The sequence below is a fragment of the Pristiophorus japonicus genome, chromosome 4 (assembly GCF_044704955.1).
Source record: "Pristiophorus japonicus isolate sPriJap1 chromosome 4, sPriJap1.hap1, whole genome shotgun sequence".
In the NCBI taxonomy this organism is placed as follows: Eukaryota; Metazoa; Chordata; class Chondrichthyes; family Pristiophoridae; genus Pristiophorus; species Pristiophorus japonicus.
The window spans coordinates 251570175-251588720 of record NC_091980.1 but is presented as its reverse complement, the minus strand read 5'-3'; the positions used below and the strand labels follow the sequence as shown (position 1 = coordinate 251588720).

Here is an 18546-nt window from a genome sequence, read left to right as displayed (position 1 = left end):
ATATGTGGGAGTAGTGAATCATAGGTAACGCAGTGGAATAGGATTTTTCCACTTTTGTTTTTCTTTCCTGCACCTTGGAATCTATTTCAAATTCAAATTGGTTATACCATGTAGTACACCTATCTGTGGAGTCTAAAGGTCAAAGTTATTGTCTGGATTATAAATCATGAATAGAATGATCACCCAACTGAGCACTATAATGGCAGTTGTAAGAAGTACTGTCGTTGCAGGTACAGTCAATAGACATAATTTAATGCTATTGGGTGATCAAATTTACATTTGATTTGCATGTACAGTGCCTTCCCAAAGTGACAGTGAATGCAAAATGGAGGGATTTAGGTTCTTAGTAAAACAAACTCACAAACTACTAACTTTCATTCATTTAGATTTTTTAAATGTCTAAGAATGGTCCCTTGGACATGTCTTGAAAACCCTGCCAATTTTAAAACCGGAAACATATGTATCTTCAGTCCTGTTGCATTCTGATCTATTTTTAATGGTCTCAATAATTTAGTAACTAATATGTTCCATAGGGCTTTGATCATTTCTATCAATATTTATTCAATTGCCAGCGGTATTTTTCATTTGGACTAGCCAGTAACTGAAATCCTTCAGGTCACTTGCTATTTTGTTTTCTATCTTTTGCCCACATTACCCCATTTTTTTCCTTCTGTGAACATGGTAACAGAGATAGGGCCTGTTGAAAAGTAGATTAATATTTGATGGAATGGAAAAGGCTGGGTTAGCAAAGTCTTCTAGCTTGAAATCCTTCCTGAAAAGGACAGAACTCTAGTTGAGTATGACACAAAAATGCAAATGTTGTGATGCATTACACAATGCTCTGCTGAAGTGGGGAAGGTTTTCTATAGCCACTGAAGAATAGGCATCTATGTAGTAAGTTGGTATTTTTATCTTTTTTATATAAAAAAAACACTAATCACACACGGCATTGTCAGCTGCTACTATTTTCTGGTGACTGAAGAAAATAGTAACTCAGTGATGTTTCTATTCTGCATACAACTTTTCCATGGTTTTTGACCAGTTAGATGTAAAAGTAGTTTTGTCATGTAGATCCTGCGGCTGAATATTAGCTCGGGGCGGGTGGGTGCTTGCTTTGAGGTTGGGGAAACCCAGAAGAACGGGCTTCCCTCAGATCCTGTCGAATTTAATAGCAGAACCTGATTACCATTTTTTGTCTTCGTTTCCCAGCTGCAGCCAGCCTGATTGAGAAGCTGTCAATCAGGGCCTTCAGTACCAGGCCACAGTTGGGGAGCAGAGAGAAGGGAGGGAGAGAACCAGTCCTCGTCTCCCTTTAGCTGCTGGGTTTCCCAAGGCCCGGAAAACTCAGCCGGCCAGGGTTAAATTTAAAATGGCAGTTAACTATGAGGTACGCAGCTTCATTATAATATTTAAATTGCCAGCCGCCCTCCTGGGAATGGGTTGGTTAGTCCCGGTCCCGGTGCCATTAAAACCGGACGTAGGCGGGTTGGCGACAGGATTCAGATTTTTAACATTTTAACATCCCACCCAACTCAAACCTGCCCAGTTTTGGGAGTTAAAATTCCCTCCGTTAACTGGGTAAATTTAAGTGTCGTGCAATATTTGGTATGTGCATTCACTGTTGTACACAATTACTACATTAAGAAACTTTAGCAAATCATTGTATTTGAATTGTAGAATTTGTAATACAAAAATATAATTTATTTTTATAAATTAGTCAGATTGACTAAAGCTAATTGCTAAACTATTAACAAACATCAGATTTTCCTCTATGATCAGCTTAATATTGACCAATTTTAAATCTTTTTAAAACAGCATTAAATATGGCTGATTTATAGAATTACATTTTTATTTTGTAATTAATTTGTGTTTTGTTGAATGAGTTTTCCTTTCCTTGCTTCCTTTCTTAGCCCTCTATAGTATATTATAGATTTTCTTTTCTTGAGGCACCCTTTGATCATTCCTTGACTTTGGGATGGGTAGAATGACTTATATCAAGGTCCCTTTCTGTGATTCTGAGATATTTGGTAGGAATTGTGTGAGACTGTGTTGATTCTTCCCAATACTGTATTATTTTTAAAATTCAAGCCAGTGACTCCTTCATAACATGGGTGCAATTGAAAAATTGTCTTGAAAGGGAGAACCCACAATAGTTGCATTACATATTCAATAAAAATGCAAACTAAAGAGCAAACGCAGAAGTTATTCTGTTCCTTATCAGTTAACATAGTTTGAAAACCCACATAAATGCATCTACCGGATAAAAATATATTTATGTATGTGGAACAGAGTGTAAGTCAACAACTGCAACAGCTTTTCCCTTCTCTTTCCCCTCCCCCTTTCCTCTCTTTTCCCCTCCCCTCTCTTTCTTCCCTTCCTCTGTCGCCTCTTACGAACATATGGACAATGATGGACATGAAAAGACTCACTAGTTCATCCAACCTGTCCCACACAACAACAATGCCTTGGTGGATCACAAATATATACACACCCTGCTCCACCCAAAAGCCATGTAATCTGCTGGGACTGCCCAAAAAAAATAAAAACACAGGTCAATTAGTGATGAAAACATCTGGTAAATTTCTTTCTGACCCCCTTATGTGATCAAAACTATTCCAGGAAGAGCACCATGTCCCTGATTGATGTTATACAATACCTACCATTTGTACAAGGTAATCTCTCTCTCAGCCAGAAACCGACCCAGCTATCACTTGAAGGAATTTAGTGAATTCGCTTTCACCATATAAACCTGACCACTATTTCGACAGAACCAGTATTGCCTGGGAAAAGAACCACCACCTAATATCTAACCTAGATCTGGCCTTGCATAACTTGAGATTGTATTGTGAACCCTGGTCCTCTCTAACCAAACAAACTGTTGAAACAAACTACACAAACATAATCTATTTTCTGTCATCTTAAAAACCTCGATAGAATCATTCCTCAGTCTTCACTTCTAAAGTGTAGAGTGCCAGCTCTTTGAGTATCTCACTAACTAAGATACTTCAAACTGGGAATTAATCTTGTGGCCCTTCAAACCCTTTCTGAAGCCTCAATATCGCCCACTATGCGAGGAAACCAAAACTGGTCAAAGTATTTTAACTGAGGCCGAACTAAGGTCATGTACAAGGACAAAATAGTATGCTTTGCCTTATAGTGAATTGCCCTATAAATACATTCTAGCACCCTATTCGTTCTAGCTATTGCTTCACACCATTGCTCATGAACTTTTAGAGATCAATGCCTCTGATGGCCAGATCTCTCTCTCTCTCTCTCTCCACCGTCTTCTGTACTTTTCCTCTCTTTCCCCTCCCCCCTCGCGCCCCCGCCGCTTGCCCTCGCCGCCGCCCCACTGCCCGCCCACCCGCCAGCTTCCTCTTCACCTTCTATCTCTATTCCTCCTCATCGTTCTTCTTGGCCCCCTTCCTCCCACCACTCCACTTGCTCTCTTTTAAGGGTAGCATAATGTTGCCAGTACATCCCATAAGTTTAGTAATTGACACATTTAAGTATGAGTGCTGGACTTGTAAAGTGGTGAGCAGCAAATATGACCTTTGTTTGACCTAGAAATACTGTTTGTGTAATTTCTTAAACAATTGAAACTGTTGAAGGTTTTGCAACAGTTTTGACTTGTTTTTCCTCTTTCCTTTTTTTTGTCTGGCAGGCATAGATACATACCTTTTGTGATACTAGTTCTGTCTCCGGCATGAAGGGCATGCACCATCTTCAGGCTTTAACTTCTCTCTGCAGCACTGCAATTTTTAACTTTGTCTAAGCTATACTTTATTTACCGAGAACTGTTTCAAGGTTGTTGTAATTCTGCAGAGTAGTTTATTGTACATTTGTAGCCTCGATATATCTGTCCAAAACTGTAATCATTACCACAATTGACTGATTCTTGTATTAACAGAGATGCCAGCAGGTGTATAAATCATAGGAGACCTACATTTTAAAATTAAATCACATATCTAACACTCTGTTGTTTAATCTGTTTACTGAGTTATCAGGTTTAAATGGCCTGTATTTGAGACTTCATGGTTTGGCATCTCTGTTATGTAACAGCGTGACAGATCTCCTAATGCTTTATCCTATAAAATGGCAAGTGATGGTAACGGTTGCTCTCAAGTGAGAAAAATACTGATGAAATAGCATGATGTGGTATACAGCCAGAAACTGTAAAACCTAGGCATGATCTTTATGTGCACAAGTTATTAAAGCTCTTGTAGTCTGTTTAAGGATCTTTTAAAAATGTGTTGAAATGTTTTTATTTTTATTCTGCGGTGGAACTCGTGTCTAATCTTGGTGCATTCGTTAACTGATCTCTACTAGTTTCTTGAGTGTCTAGTGGTGTGTGTAATTGTCTCTTTTCTAACTCTTAATAAACTAGCTCAGTATCTAACTGATCTGTCTTTTGCCTCTGTGGTCTGCTTTGTAATGCTTACTTTTCCTCTGCATCCTCCAACATAGAATTCTGGGACTTGCTAAATATATCTTTACAAATTTGACAGAGCACTATCATAAGACATTCTTCTTCCCTACATCATGGGATATTATAATTTGGGCACAACATAATAATTAGCAATCATTAATAAAGTAGACGTGCAATTATTTTCCCCCAAGTTTTCACTGAATAATAGGTCGATAAGATTGTGCGCCAGAAGATCATTTTGTGTACCCCTGTTTCATAACTGAACAAATAGAAATAAATTTGTTCAGTTTTATAAGATGGTGAATTTTAATCAGAATACTGGAGGTTTAAACAAAATCAAATACAAATCAAAGATTCAATTTTCCTATGTTACCAAGATTTTTGAGTTACAGTAACATATTTATCAACCATTAACACTCAATTTTGACAGCTTAGATATACAACAGTTTTATCCAGATATTTAAGAATGTGCCTCAGTGTTTTACAGTACTTCTGGAGAGGGGAGGAGAAGAGATGAGAGGAATAGCTTCAAGCTTATGATTTTTAATTTGATGTTGTATAATTTATCCAAGAAATGGTGATTTTTACTTTGAATGTGAAAAATATTGCAATGATTTCCAGGAAGGAAGAGAGAGTCTTGGCTCCCCCCATGAAAAATTGTACGGCTTTTTTTCACAATAATATTGGCAAATATTACATAGTATTTAAAGCACAGAAGCCTGTTCCCACCTTACATCATCTCACCCTATCAACATATACTGTCCTCTACTCCATTTTCCTTCATGTACTTATCTAGCTTCCCCTTAAATGCATCAATGCTGTTTGCCTCAACTACTCTACGTGGTAGCAAGTTCCACAATCTAACCACTCTCAGTAAAGAGGTTTCTCTTTATTGGATTTATTAGTGACTAGCTTATATTTATGCCCTCTAGTTTTGTACTGACTCACAAGTGGAAACATCTTCTCAACATAAACTCTTATCAAACCTCTTCATAATTTTAAAGACCTTTATCAGGTCACCTTTAGGCCGTTCAGCTATTCAATGTGATCACGGCTAATCTGAGACCTAACTCCATTTATCCCTTTGCCCCATATCCCTTAATATCTTTGGTTAACAAAAATCTACCAATCTCCGATTTAAAATTAACAATTGACCAAGCATCAGTATGTGGAAGAAAGTTCTAAACTTCTACCAACCTTTGCATGTAAAAATGTTTCCGAACTTACTCCTGAAAGGCCTGGCTATAATTTTTAGATTATGGCCCCTAGTCCTAAACTCCCCAACCAGCGGAAATAGTTTCTCTCTCTCTCTCTACCCTACCAGTTCCCCTTAATGTCTTGAAAACTTCGATCAAATCACCCCTTACCCTTTTAATTTACAAGAAATACAAGCTTAGTTTGTGTAATCGGTTTCTCATATTTTAACCCTTGGAGTCCAGGTAACATTCTAGTTAATAATCTACGCTGCACTCCCTCCAAGACCAATATATCCTTCCTATGGTGTGGTGCCCAGAACTGCTCACAGTACTCCAGAAGAGGACTGACCAGGCTTTATATAGCTGTTACATAACTTCTACCCACTTGTATTCTAATCCTCTAGATATATAGCCTTTTTAATTATTTTCTGTACCTGTCCATGACATTTTAATGATTTATGTACATGGACCCCCAAGTCTCTTTGGACCTCCATTGTTTCTAGCTTTTCACCTTTTAGAAAGTATCCTTTTTGGGTCCAAAGTGGATGACCTCACATTTCCCACATTACAACAGTGACTGCACTCCAAAAGTACTTCATTGATTGTAAAGTGTTTTGAGATGTCTAGTGGTCATGAAAGACGCTCTATAAATGCAAGTCTGTCTTTCTTTACATTGAAATCCATTTGCCATAGTTTTGCCCATTCGCTTAATTTATTAATAGCTCTTTGTAATTTTATGCTTCCGTCTATTGCCTGCAATGCTGCCTATCTTTGTGTCATCGGCAAACTTAGATATGTGGCTTTCTATCTAATTATCTAAGTCGTTAATAAATACGATGAATAGTTGAGACCCCAACACAGGACCCTGCGGGACACCACTAGTCACAGCCTGCCAATTAGAGTACCAGCCCATTATCGCCACTCTGTCTCCTGCCACTCAGCCAATTTGCTAACCAGGCCAATAATTTGCCTTCAATTCCATGAGCGTCAACTTTAGCTAACCGTCTCTTATAAAGGACTTTAATCAAATGCCCTCTGGAAGTCCATATAAATAAATCCATAGACATTTCCCTGTCCACTACTTTAGTCACCTCTTCAAAAAAAATTCAATCCGGTTTGTCAGGCATGACCTACCTTTCACAAATCCATGCTGGCTCTCTGATCAGCTGAAAATTTTCAAGGTGTTCAGTCACTCTATCATTAATTATAGACTAGTAATTTCCCGACCACAGATGTTAGGCTAACTGGTCTATAATTCCCTGGTTTCCCCCTTGCCTTTCTTATATCGTGGAGCAGAGTGACAAACTGAGTTTTCCAATCTAAACGAAAGGTTCCAAATTAAGTTAGTTATAACCTCTCGGTTCTGATATCATCCCTGTAAATCTTTTTTGCAATTTCTACAATTCTACTATATCTTTTTTGTAATACGGAGACTAGAATTGTGCACAGTACTTAAATATTTTTTATAAAAATAGTAGGTTGATAGAGCCAAAATACAGAACTTGAAATGCCTGTTTTTTCAATTAGTCGTAACCAGATAGCAGTGATGCATTAATAAATGCCACATCGTAATGCATTGGTAATATTTAATCTCCTAAACACAATATTAGACAAAATCTTGGTATGAATTTACATTTGGAGGAAAAAAGGTTTATTAAAACTTATGTACAATTTTCAGTCAGTGAAGTTTAGGTACGAGTATTTAATTTGCTTGTACCTTTGTGCTCAATTTATGGGCAATAGTTAACCCATTTACTTTATTTTAAATTGGTTAACTGCTGCTTAACAACAACACACAGAGGAATGCACCTCTGAACATACCTGACCTTCAATTGGAAAATATATTCATTGTGTTTAATTCTTGAGAACTGCAATAATATTTCTACCTCAATCAAAAACACTTAGCAAGATTACATGCTCTTTACAGTTGAATTAAACATTGAGAGCAAATGGAATAAAACAGCTGCTCATTAGAAGATCCCAACTTATGCTTCAGGAGAAGGCTTCCACAGGAGGATGAATTTCATGGGTGTCATGTTGATTATATGTAGAACGTTGTCTGGGTCCCACATGATACCTGTCAACCTCTCCCTCTAAACAAGATGGAGATCTTCTTAAGTGAGGAGAAGAAATGTGGCATAGAGATTAGAATACTTCATGTTAAAAAAATATATATGTAGGAGGGCTTCCCCCAAATAGTTAAAGGCAGTGACCAGTGTGACACCAAGGCATACAACCCAGTCAGTCCAAGGTTTTATTCCTGGTCTGTGCTAAATTAATTAATCTCAGGATCAACATGACTTGCAGTGCTACAGTTAGCCTCAGTGCCCTGGTCTGGAGATGAAAATCAGATTCCTGCTGCTGATTGCTATCCAGTGACTCCTGCCGGAAAAGTAATCATATGTGAATCTGACTCGGCTGTGATGCTTTCTTCAGTCAAATAGCCTGCCAACAACAATATTTTCCTGGGATTGCCAGTTGGGTGAGGTATCAGAGATGCTGGTGGATGTGAAATTGTACTCCAGCAAAAGTTAGTACCTTGAGGAATAGCAAATGTAAGCGCTCATTACTCCTCTGTAATTATAATCAGCATGAAAAATCTAGAGACTTAATGATACTGTGCAACCGGATACAGGCGTGTTCAGTTCTAAACTTTTCTTATTAAGGTCTTACTATGTCCAAGGTGCTGGATAATTCATTTCAACTAGAATTTAAAATGTGTAACTATAACCATATCACTACTGTTCTGTGAGGCATAGGGACGTACAGAACTACATTAGAAAGGTAAATAACTTGCTTTGTCTGAGAAAATACAGCAAACATGAATTTCACACTTTTTTTTTCAAAATGTTTTAAATTGATGCAAGGGTATTTTGCATGATCTAATTTCACAGTGATATTTGGCAGCAAATATTATTTTTTTTTAGATAGGCCATGAACAATATAGTATAATAAAAGGCTGAGATGTCAGACAATTTCTATTCATTGTTAAATTACTTTAGATACCAAATTATTTGAAGAAACAGATGCATGAATAATACAAATTATATTGACCGTTATAATTTAGTGATTTATAACTGTTGATTGACCAGTATTATCTTGTTGAAAAGGACAAGAATTGTACACATTACAGCATAGTCCAATTTACAGACTAGATTTAGAACAGCTAATATAAGTAGCTGAGTTAGTTTAATAATCGGCATCTTGTATTGAAAAAGGTTTCCAAAAGGAGAATTATTTTGGGAGACTTGTACTGCATAATGCACTTGTACTGCACTTTAAAAAAAAAAGACATATAGTTGAATTTTGGAGATACAAAATAAATTTTGCATGTAATGAGTTTTTATATATAAGAAAATACAAATCGATAATTGGGGCTCCTCCCCATCCCATTTTATAGTGAAATATAAAACTTATTAGTAACTGTATTTTATAAAAAGTAAACCTGTACTGTTTTCGTTAAAGTTCCTTGTTCAGAGTTCAGTAGTGTTAAGACTTACTCCAAAAGTTTTGCTGATCAAGTTAAAATAGAATTGTTAATTACACACTTTATATCTGGTTTGTAGGATGGAACTGGATCTCTGAAACGTAGTGGCTCTTTCAGCAAACTTCGTGCCTCCATCAGACGCAGTAGTGAGAAACTAGTCAGAAAACTGAAAGGTGGAAGTCCACGAGATAATGAGCCAAAGAATTCTGGGTAATTATTCATTTCCTGATTTCTGGAACTGCGTTCTGAACTGTTTGACTTTGGCGCGGAACTGTGACTATTATAGAGGTTATTATGAAAGTTTTACTTACAAGTAATTGTTCATGAAATTTGACAGTCATGGTTTCATCTAATAGAAAGAAAAAATAATGATATGCATTTATATAGCGCCTTTCACAACCTCAATGTCCCAAGCACTTTACAGCTAATGAAGTACTTGTTTTTGAAGTGCAGTGACTGTTGTAATGTAGGAACTATAATAGCCTGACAACTTGCTATTAGGTAGTTGGATAGTCATGAATAAAATGAGCCTTGCTGCTGAGGTGGCCAGATTTATAAAGCTAAGCATGTCAAGTGGGCAGCGGATGTGAATATGTGACCTTTTTTAGCTGACCAAAACTAGTCCGGGAGATCACATTGACCCTGACTTACATTACAGGATATCTACCTCTTATACGACGTGATCTCCACCCCAGCCAGAAACACGTCTAGAGCTCTCTTGTAGGTATACAGCGAATCAGCGTTCACTGCACAAGCTGCCAACCTATTCCACAGGTCTATTACTCTCTAGGAAAAGAAGAATCACACACATCCAACATAGTTCCGGCTAACGTGTTAAGCGTGACCCCTTCCCCTTCCTGACCTACCCAGTTGAATTACTTTGTTCACAATCTAGTCTCCATTATTTTATAAATCTCCAACAAATGGCCCTGGAGTCTGTGCTTCTCTAAAGTATATAGACCCAGCTCTTTAAGTCTATCTAAATCACATTGGTTGTGAACCTTTAGAGAGATGCACTATAACACCCAGATCTTTTTCACCGCTGATTTCAATTCTATTTCCTGTAGGTTATATCTATATTTAGCATTAGACTCGCCTATCTGCATAACATACACTTTTCTAAGTTAAATACTATCTGCCATACACTGGCCCATTCTCCCAACATATTGAGAGCTGCTTGTAGAAGTTTTGCATCCTCTACAGCCCTAACGTGCACACATAGCTTTGTATCATTCACAAACTTGCGGATCATTTCTCCCAACATCTGAGTCATTAATGAAGATAATGAAGAGCAAAGATCCTAACACTGATCCCTGTGGGACATCACTAGTAACCGGTTGGTCCTCATCCAGATCCATTGACAACACCTTTCTGCTTACAGACATTCAACCAATTCTTAAACCACCACAACAGATTACCTCGAATTCCAAAAGATTCTATCTTGTAGAGTATCCTCTTACAAATTACATCATTAAAGACTTTCTGAAAGTCCAAGTGGACAATATCTACTGGGTTGCCCTCATCCACCAACTTACTAACTTCTTCAAATAAATTTGATCAAATTAATAAGACATGATCGTCTTTTTCAGAAGCCAGGTTGAGTGCCCCTAATGACACCTTCTCTATCTAAGTGACTATATAGAGCATCTCTTATACTTTCCAAGCATCTTAGATATTACTGAAGTCAAGCTAATGGGCATATTGTTATCCAGCTCTGCCTTATCATCCTTTTTGATAAGGCGAGCCGGCCTGCGAGGGAACATCAGTGGCAGGTCGGGGTCATAAAAGAAGCGGCGTGCGGAGGTCCAGGAGCAGCGTGGAGGCCTCGATTTGCGAGGGAACACCAGCGGCAGGTCGGGGGCCATAAAAGGAGCAGCGTGTGGAGGCGTACCACTGCAAGGTATAGCGCGAGCTGGTGCAGGAGGGTGATGGGTGTGAAGAGTGACGTCATCAAGATCTAGGTCGGTGATTGGAGCGTGGGCAGATACAACAGGAACAGCGAGAAGGGCGAAGGAGCAGCGAGAGACTTGTAGAGGGACGTGATCGGGGCCCAGGAGAGGCTCGAGTTCGGGCCCAGGGGCAGCATGGGCCAGCCCACACTGCGATATGTGTGCGCACTAGGTCCGTGCAGCAGAGCTGGTCTCCAGTCATCTTGGGTAATCCTTGCCACTGGACCAAGATCTAGCTCTGTTAAGCCTGTGTGGTGGCTGGTGTGCAATGGCCACCCCACGTTAAAAAAATTCACACACAAGCATCTTCCACCTTTCAGGATGTAGTTCAGGTCCTTCATTGAAACACCTGTGAACTCGTCCTTTTTTTGGCATGGCAGCAAATCATCCTCGTTTCGAGGGACCACCTATGATGATCATCATCATCATCCTTTTTAAAAATAAAAAAAATTGGAACTATATTAGCATTCCTCCATTTTGAGGGAACAATCCTCAATTCTAATGAGCTGCTAAAGATATAGGCAACGGATTTGCACAGCACCTGTCTCATTCCTTGAAGACCCTTGGGTGAATGTCATCTGGGTTATCAACCTTGTTCTGTCGAAGACAGTACCCTCATCTATTTTAATATTAACCATTTCACTGTTGATAGCACAACTTATTGCTGTGCGCTGAGCATCAGTTTCAAGAGTAAAGACTGATGCAAAGTACTCCTACGTAACCTGAGTCCCATCTCATCTGCCCCAGAGAATCTTTCATTATCCCAATACAGTCTTCGATGGTTCTCTTATCGCAGCTTTAAAATAAAGCATTTCCCATTACTACCACAATTGTTCACTATCCCCTTTTATCCCCCCCACTAACCTATTAGCTGATCTAATAGCAACTTTAGTTTCCTTTAGTTCAGCACAGTACCTGTACATGTTTTCCCAGGAATTATCTACTTTTAATCTATGAAAACATTTTTGTTTAAGTCTTATTTGTCTTTGGACATGAGCAGTCAGCCAATTCTTGGCCTATTCTTGTCACATGCCCTTCTTTTTATCTTAAGAATGTACATGGCTTCTATGGCCTTGATATTTACAGAAGGTGGGGAGAGTGCAGGTGAGGCCAAAATTAGACAAGGAACCTGGTAAGGCTGTGGACGTGGAGATCCTAACTATCTTAATGGGAGGGCCATATATGCATCGTGTAGGGTTGTATCATGCCCGGCAGCCAGCCAGCAATAGGGACAATGGGGGGGGAAGAGCTGGGAGGAGGAGGCCATGATTGAGGGATTTGGGGATACAATCGGGAGGGCTGGGGGCAGTAGGCCCGTGATCGGGAGGGCTGGGGGCAGTAGGCCCGTGATCGGGAAGGCTGGGGGCAGTAGGCCCGTGATCGGGAGGGCTGGGGGCAGTAGGCCCGTGATCGGGAGGGCTGGGGGCAGTAGGCCCGTGATCGGGAGGGCTGGGGGCAGTAGGCCCGTGATCGGGAGGGCTAGGGGCAGTAGGCCCGTGATCGGGAGGGCTGGGGGCAGTAGACTCGCGATTGGGAGGGCTGGGGGCAGTAGACTCACGATTGGGAGGGCTGGGGAAGAGGAGGCCCGCTATGGGGCGGGCTGGGGCAAGTAGGCCCGTGATCGGGAGGGCTGGGGAGGAGGCTGTTCGTACTCATAATAAATGGTGAGACTGAGTACTGTGTGTCATGAACAAGTGTGACCTTAGCTCCTTTATTAAGGTTCCAGAGTGCCAGTACCTCGTGGGTGGCCTACTTTTTTACCGTGCTCCCAAGGGATCCCAGCATCCCTTGGGACTCCAACAGGTGGGCACTCTGGTGGTCAGGTGTAATGCAAGTTACAAAGGGTTAAGTACATAACATCACTCCCTCGTGAAGTCAACAGTACACTTATTTACAAGGTGAGACGATCTGGGACTTTGCGCTCCCTTGTCGATTGTCTCAGTACTAATGCTGGTGTGGGTGGGTTGGTCAGTTCTTCACTGGGCTGGTGGGCAACTGGGCTGTTGGGCAGCTGGCCTTGCCGGGCTGCTGGGGATGATGAGTTCGGTTTCGTGGTCAACTATGATGTCAGTTGCCATTTGTGTGAGCGTTGGAAGGTCAGAGTTGGTGTTGTCCTCTTCGGGTTGTTCGTAGCTGTTGGTGAACCGCAATTTGATTTGGTCCAAATGTTTTCTGTGCATTTGTCCATTGGTCAGTTTGACCTGAAACACCCTACGCCCCTCTTTGGCTGTGACCGTGCCAGCGAGCCATTTGGGACCATGTCCATAATTGAGCACAAATACAGGATCATTGATCTTAATACCGCGTGACAAATTTGCGCGATCATGGTACACACTTTGTTGATGCCGCTTGCCCTCCACGTGATCATGGAGATCAGGGTGGACAAGAGAGAGCCTTGTTTTAAGCACCCTTTTCATGAGCAGCTCAGCTGGGGAATTCCGGTGAGTGAGTGGGGTCTGGTGCGGTAGCTGAGCAGCACTCGGGACAACCAGGTCTGCAGGGAGTCTTCTGACATACGTTTCAAGCTTCGCTTGATGGTCTGAACTGCCCGTTCTGCCCGGCCATTGGATGCGGGTTTCAACGGGGCAGATGTGACACGTTTAATCCCATTGCGTGTCATGAATTCCTTGAATTCAGCACTGGTGAAGCATGGCCCATTATCGCTGACTAGGACATCAGGCAAGCCGTGCGTGGCAAACATGGCTCGTAGGCTTTCGCTGGTGGCTGTGGATGTGCTTACAGACATTATTGCACATTCAATCCATTTTGATTAAGCGTCCACGACAACCAAAAACATTTTGCCTAGGAATGAGCCCGCATAGTCTACATGAATCCTCGACCACTGTTTGGATAGCCACGACCACAAACTTAGCGGTGTCTCTCTGGGTGCATTGCTCAAGTGTTGCACTGGCGCACGCACGACTCTAAATCTGAGTCGATGCCAGGCCACCACACGTGGCTATGGCTTTCATCATTATGATGCCTGCGTGGGTGTTGTGCAGATCGCAAATAAGTGTGTCTCTGTCTTTCTTGGGCAAGACCACGCGATTGCCCCACAAAAAACAGTCCGCCTGCAGGGACAACTAGTCTTTGCATCTGTGGAACGGCTTAATCGCTTCCTGCATCTCCACTGGGACGCTGGACCAGCTCCCATGGAGGACACAGTTTTATTTTTTTTACCAAGGACAGTAAAGGATTCTGGCTGGTGGTCCAGGTCCTGATCAGGCGGGCCGTAAGGGGAGACTTCTCGTTCTCAAATGCCTCCATGACCATGAGCAAGTCTGCTGGCTGTGCCATTTCCACCCCGGTGATGGGCAATGGTAGCCCACTGAGAGCATCTGCGCAGTTCTCTGTGGCGGATTACATAGTTGTATGCCGACAGCATGAGCGCCCATTTTTGGATGTGGGCAGAGGCATTGGTATTAATCCCTTTGCTCTCAGAGAATAGCGATTATGAGCGGCTTGTGGTCAGTTTCAAGCTCGAACTTGAGGCCAAATAAGTACTGGTGCACTTTTTTTTTTAACCCCATAAACGCACGCCAGAGCCTCTTTTTCAACCATGCTGTGGGCCCTTTCGGCCTTGGACAAACTCCTGGATGCATACGCAACCGGTTGCAAAATCCCCGAATCATTAGCCTGTTGTAACACACACCCGACCCCGTATGACGACACATCGCAAGCTAACACTAATCATTTACATGGATTATACAGGACAAGCAGTTTGTTAGAACACAATAAATTTCTGGCTTTCTTAAAGGCAGCCTCTTGTGAATTCCCCCATACACAGTCACCTCCCTTGCACAGTAGCGCATGTAGGGGTTCTGGCAGGGTGCTTAACCCAGGTAGGAAATTACCGAAATAGTTAAGGAGTCCTAGGAACGACCGCAGCTCCGTCACGTTTTGTGGTCGCGGCGCATTCTTGATGGCGTCGGTGGGTCTGATGCTGTCTGCTGCGATTCTCCTTCCTAAGAATTCGACATCCTGTGCCAGGAAAACACACTTCGAGCGTTTCAACCTGAGCCCCATGCGATCCAATCGACTAAGAACCTCCTCCAGATTCTTCAGGTGTTCCATGGTGTCCCGACCTGTAACCAATATGTCGTCCTGGAAGACCACTGCAAGGAACCGACTTTAGCAGGCTCTCCATGTTCCGCTGGACGATCGCCGCGGCCGACCGAATCCCGAACGGGCACCGATTGTAGATAAACGGACCTTTGTGCGGGTTGATACAGGTGAGGCCTTTCGAAGACTCCTGCAGCTCCTGCATCATGTAGGCCAAGGTCAGGTCCAGCTTGGTGAATGTCTTCCCTCCAGCCAGGGTTGCAAATAGGTCGTCTGCCTTGGGTAGCGGGTACTGGTCCTGCAGCGAAAAATGGTTAATCGCCACTTTATAGTCCCCGGAAATTCTAACCGTACCGTCCTCCTTGAGTACCGGGATAATCGGACTGGCCCAGTTGTTGAATTCCACCGGCGCGATGATGCCTTCACGTTGCAGCCTGTCCAGCTCAATTTCCACTTTTTCACGCATCATGTACGGTACCGCCGAAGCCTTGTGGTAGATGGGTCGCATGCCAGGAACCAAATGGATCTGCACTTTCGCCCCCAAAAAGCTTCCAATGCCTGGCTTGAATAACGATGGGAACTTGCTTAGAACCTGGGTACATAAGGCGTCATCGACGGACGAAAGCGCTCGGATGTCGTCCCGGTTCCAGCGGATTTTCCCCAGCCAGCTTCTGCCAAACAACGTGGGGCCATCCCCTGACACAATCCACAGTGGGAGTTCGTGTACTGCTCCATCATTGGAGACTTTGACTTCTGCACTGCCAATTACAGGGATTAGTTCCTTGGTGTAAGTCCTTAGTGTAGTGTGAATGGGACTGAGCTTGGGCCTGTGTGCCTTCTTTCCCCACAGCCTGTCGAAGGCCTTTTTACTCATTATGGACTGACTTGCCCCTGTGTCCAGCTCCATAGATACTGGGATGCCGTTCAGTTCAACTTTCAACATTATTGGTGGGCATTTCGTCGTGAACGTGTGTACCCTGTACACTTCTGCCTCCTCCATACGCGTTTCCAACTCCGTCTGATCCACTGTGGATCGATCTTTCTCTGCAACATGGTGTTTTGCAGGGTTTGCAGCTCGCCTGCATATTCGTTGGAGGTGTCCCATTGTCCTGCAACCATTGCACGCATAGTGCTTAAAGCGGCATTGATGGGGCCGATGATCACCTCCGCAGCGCCAACAGGATATTAACTGCCTCGCATTAACAGATGATGGTGCACTATGGGTCAATTGAGATCGGGCCACCACAGCCGGCGTGTACGTTCTGCCATGTACATTTCTGCTCAAAACCGATGTTACTTTATGCACAGTACCATCCGAAACTTCTTTGTTCTGCAAAATCTGCTTGGTGTTGTCGCTGGTGAACATAAATGCCTGGGCTATCGTTATGGCTTTACTCAGATTCTGAGTTTCTATAGTCAACAGTTTGCGAAGGATTGCCTCATGTCCGATGCCCAGTACAAAAAAGTTTCTGAGCATTTGTTCTAGGAATCCCTCAAACTCTCAATGTCCTGCGAGGCGCCTTAGTTCGGCGACGTAGCTCGCCACTTCCTGGCCCTCCAATCGTTGACACGTGTAGAACCGATATCTCGCCATCCAAACGCTTTCCTTAGGATTTAGGTGCTCCTGGAACAATGTACACAATTCTTTGTAGGATTTCTCTGTTGGTTTTGCCGAGGCCAGGAGATTCTTTGAGGCCAAAGGTTGTTGCCCCACAGACAGTTAGGAGGATCGGCCTTCGTTTAGTGGCGTTCTCGTCCCCTTCCAGCTTGTTGGCCACAAAGTATTGGTCGAGTCTCTCCACGAAGGCCTCCCAATTGTTACACTCATAATAAATGGTGAGACTGAGTACTGTGTGTAATGAGCAAGTGTGACCGTAGCTCCTTTTATTAAGGTTCCAGAGTGCCGGTACCTCATGGGTGGCCGCCTTATATGCTGTGCTCACAAGGAATGCTGGGATCCCTTGGGACTCAACAGGTAGGCCCTCTGGTGGTCAGGTGTAATGCAAGTTACAAAGGGTTAAATACATAACAGAGGCGACCGGCGATCGGGAGGACTGGGGAGGAGGAGGCCCGCGATGGGGAGGGCTGGGATGGGGAGGGCTGGGAAGGGGGAGGGCTGGGAAGGAGGAGACCCGCGATGGGGAGGGCTGGGGGAGAGGCGGCTCGCGATTGTTAGAGCTGGGGAGGAGGAAGCCCACGATGAGGAGGGCTAGGGAGGAGGAGGCCCGCAATCGGGAGGGCAGGGGAGGAGGAGGCTCGTGCTGGGGAGGAGGAGGCCCGCGATCGGGAGGGCAGGGGAGGAGGAGGCCCGCACTGGGGAGGAGGAGGCCCGCGATCGGGAGGGCAGGGGAGGAGGAGGCCCGCGATCGGGAGGGCAGGGGAGGAGGAGGCCCGCGATCGGGAGGGCAGGGGAGGAGGAGGCCCGCGATGGGGAGGGCTGGGGGAGGAGGAGGCCCGCGCTAAGGAGGAGGAAGCCCGCGATCGAGAGGGCTGGGGGTGGGAGAATGGAGACGGGGGACTGGGGGAAGGAGTCTGATATTTGAGGAAATCATTTTTTTACAAAAGTATAGCATTGTGCATTTGATACTTATCGTAAATCTGAAAAAGTGGATTCATAAAATCTCCAGCTCTCTAGTTGAACTACCTTCTCTCTCTCTTTCCCCCCCCCCCCCCCCCCAAAAAAAAAGTGCCATCTATGGATGCTGGGCAAAGAAAATATTGGGCTTGTCTGTGATGCCTTTTACTCTTTGTTGGTAGGTTGTTTAACAGAAGGGAGCCTCATGGGCCATGCCCAGTCCTGTCTGACATACTCACGTATAGACTTTCCTAAAAGTTGCTGCGTAGTAATCTGGAGTTGGAGATCTCCATCTATGTTGATGGGGTAAGGTGGCTGGAGGCTTGTGTGGAGCATAAACATTGACATAGACCTGTTGGACCGAATGGCCCGTTTCTGTGCTGTAAAATTCCACATAATTCAATGTCATCTTTCGCAGCCAGAACATTGATACCAATTGTTGAATTTGGGAGTCGGGTGTGGAAGAGACGGGAGGAGAAAATAATTTAAATTACATGTCTCTGTTACTGCCTTCAGTCATTGTAAAAAAAAAACTAATAATCTTTAGCGATCTATTTGTTAATAACATGATAAGGATGTGTGAGGCTACTGAGGTAGAAGGCAAATGGCAAAATGTCATGTGCTTTGAAGACGTGAAGAAATGTTAACCTTGTCTAGTAAAAGCAGCCAATAAAAATATACCACAACAAGTGTGTGATGCAATTGTTTGTGCAGAGAGAAACAAGAATGTTCTCTTGACCAAATTATAAATTTCTACTTTATTTATTTCTCAAATAAGGCTGCAAGAATGTAATAATACCAATGTAATTACCAATATGCTTTTTTTCTAGTTCCATAATTGTTAAATA

General features: G+C 43.1%; 1 protein-coding gene across 8 annotated transcripts in view; it reads left to right on the top strand.

Moving 5' to 3' along the window:
- The window catches only part of klc1a (kinesin light chain 1a), a 185082-nt gene that overhangs the window by 143895 nt on the left and 22641 nt on the right, over positions 1 to 18546 (top strand). For 6 of the 8 annotated variants that reach the window (XM_070879308.1, XM_070879309.1, XM_070879307.1 and 3 more), the window contains exon 14: positions 9192 to 9322. In XM_070879308.1, the coding sequence (XP_070735409.1) occupies positions 9192 to 9322 (131 nt within the window). Of the gene's footprint in view, positions 1 to 1209; positions 1494 to 9191; positions 9323 to 17015; positions 17099 to 18546 lie in introns of those variants that run through there. The other 2 variants (XM_070879311.1, XM_070879315.1) reach the window with 2 other exon arrangements.